We start from the raw sequence: 14,884 nt of genomic DNA, 5'->3' as shown, positions 1-14,884 counted from the left end.
TTCGCGGACTTCTTTCACGCTTGGAAAAACACTTTTATGTAGCACGTACTGAGTAACAGAAAGCTGTATCGGGAGTTTTTCATGCTGCTCTACAATTTTCTCATTGACACTTTGATAATTAGGACAGTACTTGTCGAGTTAGATAATTAATTACAAATAGCTAATTAAATCTCAGTAACGAAAAAATTCCTGGCTACTCGACTGGACTGGAAACAATACGCACTAGGCTTGCTTCGCCTAACGGCGTGCCATGACATTTTGCGACAACCAGAAAACAAAGAATTTTGTCACATTAAAGAAAGTGGTGATCTCCAAGTCACTGTGGCCGGCGCGCAAAGAGGCAAGGTCTGCATGCGGCTTCCTTTCCTGTGTTAGGCTGGAAGCTGCTGCCCTGTAGTTATTCTGCTACATCAGTGATCGAGGGGTCGGTGAAAGTACGGTAAAGTGCCCAAGCATAAATAAAGCTAACATTAGTGCTTATGGTTATTGGAAGCCGTGTCCATGCACCCCGAAAGCTTAGGCGTGCACATGTCTTTGGCGTGATAGCCATTACTCCGCTGAGAAATTCAGGTTTATTGAAAGTGTGAGAGCTTTGCCTAGAAAAGTCAGCTGTAGGTAAATAAAGAAGAGCGAATCAGACAAAGCAAGGTGAATTTCTTGTGCTGCATGCTTTACAACGGGCCTTTGTGCTTGTAATAAAACCGGTCTAGAATTCGCGTCTATGCAGTGTAGCAGTCAGTCATGTCACAGTATAGTCTTCGGATACAATAGACTCTAGAAACGGCAAATGAAAATGTATTCTCCGAGTTTTACGAATGCCTGCATTGTGTTTCGCTTGGCATAATAAACCGCTGTCGGCCCGTGCCCCCCCCCCCCCCCCCCCCCCCCCCAATTATTTCGCAGCTGAGTGAATACCGACCTTGCAAGACGGAACGAAGATGTTTTTTCGTGACCGTCGCACTCAGCGGGCGGACACAGGAAAGCACTAGCCAGAATGTCAACACTCAATTTAATTTTACTGATATGCGGCGTGTGCAATGTTCGTGCCATGGGAGGTGACGTATTTTTGCATTTTTAAAAGAAAGATAACATTCAGGGCACGTTAGTGCCTTTAAGTGGCGTTAGATAATGTTTTTTTACATAGATTTTTGCCCCATGTAGTTGCAGTTGCAGCACTCAATATACTTTATCGAACAAAGCCGAATAACGCAATGCAATAAAGAGATTGGTGTTCTCACTGCCTTTCTAAATGCTAAAACTGGTACGTAGGATTTAACTTTCCAAAGCAACTATGGGGATGTGAAAGGCGCCATGTAATAACGCGCTTCGGAATAATTTTGACTACGTGGGGATCATTAACGCGCATTCAAAGCAGGGTACATGAGCGTTCTTTCTGCATCAAAATGGCAGTCACCGCTGCGGGAGATTGAACCCGTGAGCTTAATAAAAATGACACTAAGGTAAACCTACAACACGCGCAGCAACACGTATCGTAGGCAATCCAAGTCGGAACCAGCCATTACTCCGCGAATCCACTGAACGAATAAATGATTAAATTTGCAAGGTTTGCCTCTTGGTTTAATACGAAGGAGGATAAAGGGAAGAAGGTGTCTTGGGAGGGGAAGGCGCGTTGCAAGGAGCGTGTTCCACAGCTGGTGCAAAATTCCGAGTTCAGTGGCAAAGATCCCGAGTTCTAGGGTGGTGCGCGGTTTCTCTAATGTTCCCACCGATCGGAATAATGTTCCCACCACTCATCGTATAGATCAGCAGCTCATCTACGCAGAGGTGCTTCTTCGCGATGTTTCGAGTGCCTGAGTACCACATGAGGTGTTTAGCCACGGGTATAATAACCTGGTTGCAGTGGAGTCAGGTGAATCAGGTTGTGCTTGTGGCTGATTTCTGCGTTTTCTAAGCTGGGCTCGGCTTGTGTGTCACCGTTGGCGTAGCCGTCATAATGTTCTCTGAGCAGACATCTGCGATGACTGGGAATTGTTTTCACGTGACCCTCGGGTTCTCTGGACACAAGGTAGTTTAGGTGTAGCGTTTTCTGGCTTGGCACCCTACATCGTGGTTATATTGCAGTAAAAATTCTAGCCCATAGTGTTTTTTGATGCGCCAACTCCTTCGGTGCTGAATTATAACCAGGTACGCCGTATAAAAGAAATAAAACTCTAATACCCAAAAGATATTTAGCTCGTAAACCGGGCGCATAGAAAGCTTTACAAAAACAAATGAAGTCGTAAGTAGCAACACTGAAGGGAATGCCTAGTGCATTCTCTCTACAAACTACCATTATTTACCACATTATGCGTGATTAGCTTGTTAGAAGCGAAGAAATAACACCGAATTTTATTCAGCGAGAGTGGGAAGGTAATTTCCGCACAAAATCCGCATCCGAAATTTACATTCACTCCTGAAAATTTTGATAGGAGGGAGGGGGGGGGGGGGGAGGGAGGGCGGAATGTGTTGCGGAAACATTACGGCCTCGAACTCTTGCTGCTTCTATAAAAGAAACAATGTACAGGCGCGTTTTAATCTAAGCTGCAACACGGTGCCCATGACCGAGCAGCTTCAAGAATGCACGGCAGTGTCGACATACGAAAAATTTTAGCTCTAAACACCGTTCCAATCACTGGTAGTTATTATATCGCTCTCACGCCAAGCATATTATTTCACGAGTCATATAGTCTGTTATCCATACTGAGTTATGTTTCTGCATTGAACAATAACAGCTCTCATCATCATCATGATCAGCCTGTTCTTATGTCCACTGCAGGTTGAAGGCCTCTCGCTGCGATCTCAAATTACCCCCGTCTTGCGCTAGCTGATTCCAATTGCCGCCTCAAAATTTCCTAATTTCATCGCCCCACCTAGTCTACCATCTACACCACGCATTACATGGTCTGCTCCAGCTCCATTTCTTTCTCTTAATTTCAACCATAATATCCACTATGCCCGTTTGCTCTCTTATCCATACCGCTCTCTTCCTGTCTCTTAACGTTACGCCTAACATTTTGCGTTCCATCGCTCTTTGTGTGGCACTTCTTTGTTAACTTCCTAGTTTCTGCCCCATATGTTAGCACCGGTAGAATGCAATGATCGTACACTTTTCTTTTCAACGACAGTACTAAGCTCCCAGTCAGGATTTGGCAATGCCTGCTGTATGCACTCCAATACATCTTTATTCATCTGTATGTTTCTTTTTCATGATCAGGGTCGCCTGTGAATAATTAACCTAGATAAATGTACTCCTTTACAGACTGTAGAGGCTGACTGGCGATCCTGAGTTCTTGTATCTTGCCAGGCTGTTGAACATTGTCTTGCGCACATTAACCCTCAACCCCCTCGTACAATTTCTTGGTTAAGGTCCTCAATAATCTGTTGTAATTTGTCCCTAGTGTTGCTGAATAGGACAATGTCATCTGCAAACTGAAGGTTGCTGAGATATTCGCCGTTGATCCTCTCTCCTAAGCCTTCCCAGTTTAAGAGCTTCAATACTACTTCTAAGCATGCAGTGAATAGCATTGGCGAGATTTTGTCTCCTTGCCTGACCCCTTTCTTCATAGGTAACTTTCTAATTTTCTTGTAGATAACTAAGGTAGCTGTAGAATCTTTGTAGATATTTGCCAAGATATTCATGTATGCTTCCTGTACTCTTTGATTACGCAATGCCTCTATGACTGCTGGTATCTCTACCAAATCAAATGCCTTTTTATAATCAATAAAAGCCATACTGAGAGGTTAATTGTAGTCCGTAGGTTTCTCGATTACCTGATTGGTGACATGGCTATGTTCCATCGTCGAATATCCCTTCTTGAAGCCAGCTTGTTCTCTTGGTTGGTTGAAGTCAAGTGTTGTCTTGATTCTATTGGAAATTATCTTGGTGAGTATTTTATACAATACTGAAAGCAAGCTAATGGGTCTATAATTACTCCATTCTTTAAGGACTCCCTTCTTATGGATTAGTATAATGTTGGTAATATCAACAGCTGTAGTTATATATAAATAACAAGACAATCTTGATACTTTTTATACGAAGAAAGAAAGACCCTATGCGGCAAAAGTGTGGCGTGGGTCAGTAGCGATACTTGATCCCCTCCTCCTACCCCTTTAGAAGCAAAAGACCCACAGAAATGCTTTTCAACATGGCTTTACTTTTGCAAACAATGACTTCAGTTATGTTATAATGCAAAATATTTGAATTCACCTCCTGTTTTCGGGCAGTAGCCATTAGTAAAATATTCGTGAGAAAGTATTAAGAATATTAAATTGTAGATGCCGTTGGTGGTGGTGACGCCTGTGTATAGGGTGTCCTAGCTAACGTTAGCCAAGCTGTCATAAAATATCACGGAAGAAAACGAAACTTTCCAAGACAAGGTTACAATATATACCGTGTTCTGTAGTCTGACCTGTGGCAAACTAACACCGTAATCTTTATATTTGTATTTTGCACCATGCTTTTTCTTAATTTTTTTTTCGTCAACAGCTTGGCTAACGTTAGCTGGGATGCACGGTATGTGTCAGTGGGGCCTGACACAGACCTCCTCTTCGGCCTTTAACAAGAAAAAACTGAGATGAATAAGAAAAAAAAAAGCAAAAAAAAAACACTTTTGTATCTCGTATGCGGAACTAATTTCGGCCTAAATTTTCCTCTTTGTGATCTTTATATATATGTTATGCTTGCTCTGTAAAGGGGTGAATTGACTGGGAGTTCGCAACGTTTAATGCGGTGGTCAGGTACGGCGAACCAAGATCTAGCTCAAGCGACAACATCGTGCTGCAGACGATCCTTGGACAGCGCTCGTCGTCTTCACTAGACCTGGATTCAATCGGAATTTTATTCGACAATCACAGTTGAAAAGTTTGAACACAACTTATTATACACTGTTTGCGTAGGAATAAGGCGCCAGTTTCATGCCCTGATAAAATTGAAAAGAAAAAGGGCGTGGACATTTTGAGTGAGGCGCCGAAAAATGATAGCGTGACAATTACAAAATTACAACTTCTCTTGAAAATACACTGGCGACTGCACCAAAAGCACGTAAATATTTTCAGAAATTGAACACTAACGTTGTTTATTTTGTTACAGGAATGCGAGAAACTGGCGTCTACTTGACAGTATCATCATTCAATGACCATGGGATTCTTGCCTTTTTCGAGCTGAACTGGTACGGCATACCACACAGATACATCGGACTTGTATCTGCCATGCTGTCAACAAGGAATCCGCCACAAAGCCCTTCCGATATTCTCGCCCGCCAGGCTATCAGAAAACCTACCGAAACGTACACTACACGTATTCGAGCACCGGATTTCAACGTCACCACTTTGATGAAAGGAAAGTGCCTCGGGTACTGGGCGCTTGTAATGGAAACATCGGCAGATGTCAAATCGTCGAGACCAGCGAAAGTGCTGTATTCATCGTGCTTCACTCCTCAGCCTCGATGGATGCGAGAGAACTGCGGTGCATTGTCTACGATCAAGCTAACCGATATGCTCATCCCCGGAACACACAATGCCGGAATGTACAAGGCAGGGTACACGCACCCACATGAACAGTTGATATTTGACCAAGATCAAACCGTCTCGCAACAGCTCGCGTACGGTATTCGTGGCCTAGATTTGAGGGTGCAGTATTGCAACGGCGACTATTATATTACCCACGACATTATACGAGGGCAACCGACTGTACGGCAAGTTCTCAGAGATGTTCGTAAGTTCGTGGAGCTAACGGGCGAATTGGTGCTCTTAGATTTCCACAGGTTCCCGAAAGGCTTCGAGCAGCAGCGCAAGGTCGCCACCACGCGACACGATAAACTTGTGGATGTCATTGTTACGGAACTGAAGGCTGTGCTTCTGAAGAGGTCCGACTACTTGAAGACAATGGGTGAAATATTTGGAGGGTGTAGAAATGAAGGGAGAACGCCGGGCCATGTCATAGTATTTTACAATTCCAGAGACTACCATGGACCTTATCAGGAGTACTTGGGTCCCGGGGTCTGCCAGAAGTGGCCTAACGCGCAATCCAAGGAGGCGCTGATGGAGTACCTAAAAACGAAGGCATGTGTACGCGGCGTGGGTTATATGGTTGCTATAATGGCGGAACTCACACCCAAGTTTCCAAAATTTGTTGTTAGCACACGCAAATTGGCAGAGTGGATCAATCACGACATAACAAAGCTTTTCAGGTGCCAGCAGCAGAAGTACTCTGGCATTATTGCGACAGATTTTTTTCTTGGGAACGGTCTAATTGAAGTTGCAATTGAAGCCAATCTGTTGAGAGGACGCCAAATGCTATCGAATGAATATTTTGGTAAAGGTAAGAAATGAAATATGAGTGACATGATGTAAAAATATTCTTGGGGGCGATTTTGTCCATACGAATGCCAATTCTGTATTAGTTGCATTACAATGTGAAGTCCTTACAAGACGGAAGTTACAATGCTTCCACTTTCGCTTTTAGAAACTAAGGACACTGGCATCTGCCTCACGTTCCGGTCAGGTGATATTATTGCCGTGTTCACCAACACAAACTTTCACTGGTTGCCTTAAGTGTGTCCTACAAAAACCTTCGTACTCTTTACGTTGCCACGGTAGAGAAAAGCAGGCTCTTGTTTTCCGTTGTGCCTGGACGTCAACAAGGAGCATCCGGTGTACCATTGACTTTCAGACATCTATGGACAAATCGAATGACGGGCAGTAACCTTTCATTCAGTATAAAATTGGTCATAAGTATATATGTGTCTCAAAAAGCATCCGTGATATCTTGAAAAAAAAAAAGAAATCGAATATATTAAAACGATTCATGGATTATAGTGAGTTGGCAGCGCACAAATGTATAGACAATAAAATATTTTTCAGGTTTCATTGTATTTTTGTTGCGTTCTTTCATAGGGTGGTCAGTGGTAACTAATTAATGAGTGAATTTTAATTGTGTGGTGACAAAGTCTCTGATTTCTCATACAAGATTATCACCTGAGTCTCTATAACTTTTTAATGGGGGAATAGAGACAGGTAGATCGATTAGACCGTATCAATTTATTCAGGGGTCTCGAAGCAGGGCATAAGCTCCGAGGAAAAAAAAAAAAAGCTTTCTCTGATGCAAACTGAATCAAAGTCCAAAGCTAACGACCACGCAACGAACCAAAGGAATGCTGAGCGACCCGATGCGATGCATATGTGATTTGATTGCTTGTTTAGGATTGTATTTTTTGAACGTTGAAGTTGAATGAGGACACATTTCGTTAAGTGGCATAGCCTTTAATTTAGATCACGTAGGCATTGATTACACACGCACAAAAATTAAATGATGGGGTTTTACGTGCCAAAACCAGCTCTGATTATGAGGCACTCCGTAATGTGGTACTCCGAAAATTTGGACCACCTGGGGTTCTTTAACGTGCACCTAAATCTGAGTGCATGGATGTTTTCGCATTTCGCTCCCATCGAGATGCGGCCGCCGTGGTCGGTATTCGATGCCGCGATCTCGTGCTCAGCAACCCAACACCATAGCCACTGAGCAACCACGGTGGGTTATGCGCACACACTCACACTTTCACGACGACTCTGTACTTGTACTGTATTGCCTTCTGATCGCTGTGGTAGACGGTGAGAGGCTCTGGCGTTGCCGATACACGGGATCGGCCTTATGGGCACGATCGCGCTCGCGCTTACGTTCGCGTACGGCAGCCTCTTCTTCTGCGGTGCGCTGCACCCGCGGCCTACTCATGGTGACGGCGGGAATGCGTTGCGTGATGCGCATAATGCAATGCAGATATATACAGTTCGTCTGGGTAGCGTGGCGTTACAGTTTTCATTGTTCTTATCAGTACAACTGCGAATATAAACTGTAGTGTTCTACGATACGTATGTCATGCGCCTTTCTATTGTGTGCGCAGCCGTTGTTCTATTGTGTGCACAGATGCACAGATAGTTCCATTGTGTAATTTAGAAGAACTTGTTGTGTGGCGAGTTGGTACATATTAGCGAGTGGTGTATGCCTGGGTTGTACTTATATGTGGTCTTTGTGGAATAAACTTTAGTTGCAAGTCTACGCCCGTCCTTGTCCCACGCTGTTTCTGTAGTCCGTTTTTTCGCGCAGTTAAACAATGTTCGTCCATTGTGTAAGTTGGCTTTCCTGCAGTGCGTTTTCGGCGCTCACGGACGAATCAATGAGACATAGAAAGCTTCGCTTTAAAAAATTGCCGTGGTTGAACACGGGCGGTTAAACCAAGTTTGTCGAGCGATAGCATGGTTTTGCTTGCTTTGGGAAAGGACACAGACGCTGCAAGGCGCCGTCAGCAACTACCGGATTTACAATTGCACCACAAGACAACACACAGACGCTGCTCCGCGCGGTAGCAGCAGCGAGCGAATTGACCTTCATACTGCGTCTCGCGTCAACGCGAACGAAGGATCAAAAGCCCAGCGCATACGAAGCTACGAGCACTCGGCGCACCTTGTGCACATCGCAGATCGCTTTCAAGATATGGGAACCCACTCGGCGTACGCAGCAGCCGCCGGTAGTGGCAGGCTAAGTCCTAGTTTGACCTTGGCTGAGCTTGAAGGTCAGATTTACTGAACCAGGCGTTTTCTGGGCTTGTACCTGGAGTAGTAGAGCTATCGCTGTAAAAGATGGTGCCTGGGTTGTGGCCGCATTGTTCTGGCGCTCACTTGGTTCTCTGCGCGTGCCTCGCGTTCCGCCTCGAGCTGGTGGTAGTGGGCTGCCACATTAGTCCCCCACCAGCGAGAAGCATGCATTACGAAAGCGACCATGCCAGAAAAAGCGCGCGAATGTAGAGAAAACGCTACCTGCGTCGGTATCGCTGCTTTTAAGTAACATGGAAAACCACCAACTCGCCCAAGGTTCCCTAATTCTCTTAAGAAAAGGAGCTGGCACGGAAAGCGCTGTCTTGACAAGATTTCTTATAAACAAAGTTAGTGACATTTGTATGGATACGCAGCATTATCTTTGGCAGTCTATGTACATGGACGGCAATTCTGTGTGTCCGTTAGACAGTCCAGATGGAGTACGTGTGGAGGTGATGAGGTCGACCACAGTTTCTGGTGGTCATGGCTGAGAGTGGCGCTGCGGGAGTATGTTGCACTGCAACGTATCACGAAGTGCGCGAAGGAGGCACACGCACATACTTGAGGTGATGTGTGGTTGTGCTATCAGCGCTGGTGTTCCTGCACTTTTGTGAGTGGCGTTGGCGCATGCCCACGTGTGCGTGTCTGACTAGACACCATGATGTGGAATGCCGTCTCGGGAGGACAATGATGCTCATGCGTGGGGCCGCTGGAACTCGAGTTGAGTAGTGGGTCTCATCGGCAGGGTCGAGGCGCACCCGTTTCCGTAAACGACGAGCGAAAGGGTGCCTTGGCAACGCTTGAGTCACCCTGACGGGGGAAAGGGTGTTCAAGTACTGGGACAAGAGAAGGCGCTAGTTGCGGCACAGCCGGCGCAGAAGTGTCGCGAGCGTTGTTGGGTGAAGCTGCGCTGCTCGTATAGCGGTGGCGTCGTTGCGACCAAAACACGTGCGGTATGGTGACTCGCGATTTTTATTTATTTATTTATTTATTTACAGATACTGCAGGACCTTCTCGGGCGCATGCAGGAGTGGATACATAGAATACAAACAAGCGAAGTAAATTTAAATGAATTACTTGTCATAGTTGCAAAAATATAATACATACAAAAGTGGAAAAACATGGGAATACACTGGACATAGATGACATAAATGAATGCTCAAACAAGGGAATATCTTAAACTCAGAGTGTACTCCACTGTTGTACTCAAATTTCAACAAAAGTTGATATTACCAATACATTGAACATTCCAACGATTCAATTTAATTTATTTTTTTCAGGGGCATGGTTCGTCTTGTGCGCTGAGGGCTCCTCAGGAGGCATGGTGGAGAGCACAGTAGGTGTGCTCGACCGTGCAAGACGGCCGTGCCGTGTGGTCACCGTGACACGATAAACACAACATCGCTGGAAGTAGTGTAATTGCGTGGAATTGCGTGAAAAAGCCGGCATGTCGGGAATGCGTAGTTGAATGGGTACTGAAAAAAATTCAATGACTGCGATACTACGTAATGTGAAATTTGAGCGCAGCTCTATACGTGTGTTCACTTCGCGATATATTGGCTGGTGCGGATAATCTGTCTCGTGCAGTACGTTCAAAACGCAGTGAAGTGTGGCGCGACTGCCTCGCTAATCGGGAGATCGCGAGAGCAAGCGCGTGGCTGACGCGTGGGCGCGATTCCCAGCAGCCGCCGCAGACAGGCCTCCGCTCATGCGGTGTTTTCTTTCTATATATGATATCGCTGAACGCGCTCACCGCATGCCATCGTTGAACAGACGACGGCGCGCAACTCTGGCGCCATCTCGTAGCGGTCGTCTCCCGTATAGCGTGGCACTACGCTTTTCATCTCCAGCTTTCGCCATATCCTCTCCTCCGCTTTCCGCCTCACGGTTCCGCTGCGCCCTCCTCCTCCGCTGTCCTCCTCGCGGTCTCTTCGCTATCGCCGTCTTTCATCGCAGGCTACGCTCCACCGTTCGCTCCTTCATTTTTCGCTGTGCTCGTTCGCTCGGTTACGCCGAGGGATAACGCCGACGCCTACGCTCAACGCAGGAACGGGCACCTAAGAGCTGCGCTCCAAAAAGTGGTGATGGTTGAGCCTAGCGGCACATCCTCCTGACCAGTGAGACTTGGGTATTGCATTAGTGCGGTCAGTACAGCCACTCTGCAGGTTACTGAGGTACTAAAGTGCCAAACAGGCGACACAAGAAGAGACACGGACGAGCGCTTTCCGTGTCTCTTCTTGTGTCGTCTGTTTGGCGCTTTAGTAGTTCAGTAACATGCACAAACTAGCCCAACAAAAAGTTCTGCTCTGCAGGTATGGGTTATGTTCTGTCGGTTGTCGCCGTTACAATTGTGCCCTCAAGGTCGAGGTTGCTGGAAAAGGAGTCGAACAAGTGAAAGAAAGGCACGCCAAAGTGCGGGCGGCCAAGGCTGCCGTGTTACTCGTGCCCATGGAGGAAGGAAACCCAGGTGAGGTCCCGGCCAGCACGGACGTATCGGAGGAAGTGTGGCGGAAGTCACGTGCTGTTTTTCGCAAAGGAGCACTGGGACGGGTACCCCAAATATCAACGTTGCCATAGCAACCGCGCTGAAGCTTTCGCTGCTGCTCTCGGTCTCTGAAAAGTAAGATAAGATTTTTCCGCCGGCGTCTTTCTCGCCGCACATTTTGTTCGTGGGAAAAGTTGACTTTGGAGTGTGGTGTGTAAGCTTGAAAGTTGTGTTTTGGGTCTGCGAGTGTGAGTGTCAGCCAGCAACAAAAACACCCAAGCAATCACGGCGCGGGTCTACGTCGTCTTCTTCAACGTGCCACGGAAAAACACAGGAGCGCGTCTGTTTCACTAAAACCGCTGCAGAAGTTTCGTAGGCTTTGTTTTGGCGAGCGTCGGCAGCACACACTTCCGGCGGCTTTGAACTTTGAACAATGAAAGTTCAAAGTTCCCGCCTATCTGCTCCGGCGAACTGCAGAACTCCTGATTGGAGGCTCAAAGGGAGGTGGCGCACCAACATGGCTGCACTTCCGGCTTCAAAAACGTGACGTCAGGGTCTCCTGTTTTGTTGTTTTTTTTCCTCCATGCTCGCGCCGGTGTGTAGCCGCCATAATCAATCTCAGCGGCACCGAGGCCACCTGTGGTACGGACCGAAATAGGAAAGGGGATGGCTTGTTGAACAAACGTTGAAGCGCACCGGAACACAAACAAATGTTTACAGAAAAGGAGACAGCACATCGCTTCCGTGTTTCCGTGCGCTTGAAAATTTGTTCAACACGTACATCCACCTCCTGGTTGGCTTCTGGCGACGTGTAAATTCTTTTTGGCGCTGCAGCCGAACATCTTGACAGTCGGTTATAATGGTGTTGGGCTTCGTGGGAGGCGTCTCGCCTTGGTGAAGCGTGGTCGACTCAGTAGGCTCTGGAAATTAGGGAGGCGTGGCATAAGGCAAGGACAAGACCGGGGCGCAGCCTTGACCGACTGGAACTTTCGAATGCGTTGCTGGAGAAAGAGTGGAAGCTGTAGGAAAGCTGGGTGGAGGACGACGGATGGACGCGAAAGCCGCTTGAAGTGACGAACCGCAAGGAGTAATTGCTGTTGGGGGAAGACTCGACGCGGCTATCTATGTGATGGACGAAAGTGCGTGGAGTTCTGGCGTCATGACAACGAGGAAGGGGCGTGGCCCTGCCGGTTAAGCTAGCGTGGAGCACATGAAGGTCCGAAGTGCGTCATTAGCCTGCGGCGCTGGAGGCGGGACATCACGACGCAGAGCAGGAGGAAGCACATATACCACAATGTGGTGCTAGTCTTGCTGCGACGTGATGCCACGGAGGCACAATATTGCCTCCAGCTTGAGGAGCTACATGGGCGGTCTTGCGGGCCCGAGGTGGTGGCCTGCGGAGGCAGCTCACCGGTGCGTCTTCAAGCAAAAGCGCCATGCTGCCGACGTGCGGGTCACCAATGCGGAGATGGCGAGGCTGATTAGACCGTCATTTACATATTCAGAGGTTCCGAGGCAAGGCATAGACTCCAAGGAAAAATGGAAGACATGGTGCCTGATTGCGGCCACACCATTACGGAGCTCACTTGGTTGGTCGGTGTGGGCCTCGCGTGCCGTTTCGAGCTGGTGGCAGTGTGGCTACCACAGGGGCATCAAGGGTATGCGGAGTGCTCCACCCGTCACTGGCAGCTCTTTGGATATGGTGTTCTTTTGTTGAGCATGAAGTCGCGGCATCAGTTATCAGCCGCGGCCTGAGGCATTTATATGAGAACTAATTGCAGGAACGGTTGTTTATCGATTTAGGCGTAGGTTAAAAATCGCCGGAGATGAACGTTTACCCGTAATCTTCTATTAGTGAATTTCTCATAGCCCCATTGTTGTTTGTAATATTACATCCAATGAATAAATGAGTTCATGAATGAATTAACCAATTATTATTGAAACAATTAGCGATTGCAATCAGTCAATTATTCGATCAAAAGGTCACAGTTTTGCCCGAAAGGCGAAGCATCGATTGCGATCAGGAAACCGACGGAGGCCGAGGTAGATTTGAGCGCGGACCTTAGAGACGCAATCAGAAGCACCCCCCTCCCGAGAAGCATGCACCCGGAACACATTGTTAGCAGGAGGAAAGCGAGAGTGAAAGCTCTGTTGAAAGAAATTGTACAGCCAGGACAACAGGCAGCCCTCGTAGACGCGGCCTGGGTCAAAGGCAAAGAGGCCTACACGGCCGTGGTGGTCGCCAGGCAGGGCGAGATACGGGACGCCGTCACCATCTTCACTAAGGATTCCACGGTGGCGGAGCAAGCCGCGATTGCTCTAGCCATCAGGAACCGTAAATGGTCTTTCATTTATAGCGATTCCAAAGCAGCAATTAAGAGCTTTGACAAAGGCTATGGCACTGGAACTGCGGCTAAAATTATCGACAAGATCGAAACTATCAAAACTGAAATCCGATGGTTTCCTGCACATATGGGATAAGTGGACGAGACTCGGTTCAACCTCAACGAGGTGACGAACGATCTGGCACGAGGACTTGCTTGCCGTGCCGGTCAGAACCGAACCGACGCCCACTACCATTCCGGGAATCATAAAGATCATTTACTAACTTTACAACGACATCACTAAATACTACTACTTGGGGCGTAGGCAATTCCCACTGCCACACGTAAAGTTGAACAGGGCTCAGGCAGTCACGCTACGTTTACTGCAAACCGGGACGTACCCCCCCCTCCGTATTGCGTAAATAAAATTCACCCAGGAAGAGAAATTCGTGAATAATGTAACGTGTGCTATGGCTTCATTGAAATCAGACACATGCTGGCGGGCTGTCCCGCGACTCTCGGAGACCCCGAAGAAAAATGGTTTTACTGGCACATGATGATATCAAGCTATTCATATCAAGATCGACTACGGGCTGTCCAGAAGGTTCACGATGGCGCCAAAAGGCTCGGCCTGACGGTGCCGACGTGGACGCGGCCCGCCTCGGTCTGGAACGACCGGGCTTCAGGACTCTAACAAAGTTTTGTGAATGAATGAATGAATAAATGAATTGCGATAGCAAATTAGTGGGCAGCTATACAAGGTAACTATAGCAGTTTTATCGGCCGTATATACTTGTAAACATAGGCGCACACTGGAGCCAGTCAGCGCAGCAGTAGCAGCGAGTGAATTGAACTTCGTTCCAGCGCTCGCATCACCGCGATCTTAGTCGCGAAAACACAGGGAGGGCGGACTCTGCCCCCGCCGCAGATGGCATTCAAGATACAGCCGCACGGGCGGGTGCTCGTGGCTCCGAACGCGCCCCCCCCCCCAACCTTCCCCCCGGAGCCTTCCATACCGGTGGGACCACGCAGCCGCAGTAAAGCGTGGCCCCTCCACCTGCCCACCCTTACGTGACTGGATAACTGCGCGCTTCCTTCCCGCTTACCGCCCTCGCGTGCGCGAGCCGCGATTGCGGGCTCACCGTCGCATGCTTTCACTCGCACATACAGCGTACGGCGCGCGGCGATGATTTTATCGCCCGTGGACTTTATACGGAACCTCACGGCGATGGGGACGGCAGAAATTCGCCGAGACTGTCCATATAATTGCTATCGCAATAAAAATCATTCAGTTTCCCCACAGGACAATGGTATTTTATGCACCACGTCACAGGCGCATCTAGAAAAAGGAGAGACATGCTATTTTGAGGCAACATTATGCTGTGTGATTGTATCGCAACTTTGCTTATAGTACACTATTTTGTGTTCCTATTTTCTTCTTATTATTATTTTGCAGCAAAACAGTAAAATCTCTATATGTCGCTGA

The 14,884-nt window shown here is 47.6% G+C and overlaps 1 protein-coding gene across 1 annotated transcript; it reads left to right on the top strand.

The window, feature by feature from the left end:
• The first annotated feature begins 897 nt into the window (after nucleotides 1-897).
• On the top strand, nucleotides 898-6,867 carry LOC119456418 (uncharacterized). Its single transcript, XM_037718152.2, has 2 exons — nucleotides 898-1,055; nucleotides 5,090-6,867. Exons 1-2 carry the CDS (start codon nucleotides 995-997, stop codon nucleotides 6,328-6,330), a joined length of 1,302 nt encoding a protein of 433 aa, XP_037574080.1. The 5' UTR covers nucleotides 898-994; the 3' UTR covers nucleotides 6,331-6,867.
• The last annotated feature ends 8,017 nt before the right edge of the window (nucleotides 6,868-14,884 follow it).

The sequence above is a fragment of the Dermacentor silvarum genome, chromosome 6 (genome assembly GCF_013339745.2).
Source record: "Dermacentor silvarum isolate Dsil-2018 chromosome 6, BIME_Dsil_1.4, whole genome shotgun sequence".
Taxonomy (NCBI): Eukaryota; Metazoa; Arthropoda; class Arachnida; order Ixodida; family Ixodidae; genus Dermacentor; species Dermacentor silvarum.
Note: the sequence above shows the minus strand (reverse complement) of the source record. Positions and strands in the feature narration are given on the sequence as shown.

Bases quoted from the DNA above. Each gene is read 5' to 3' on its own strand.
- LOC119456418 (XM_037718152.2), top strand. From the start codon at position 995: ATGTCAACACTCAATTTAATTTTACTGATATGCGGCGTGTGCAATGTT. The intron at 1,056-5,089 runs GTGACGTATTTT...ATTTTGTTACAG, and splicing joins CAATGTTCGTGCCATGGGAG to GAATGCGAGAAACTGGCGTC.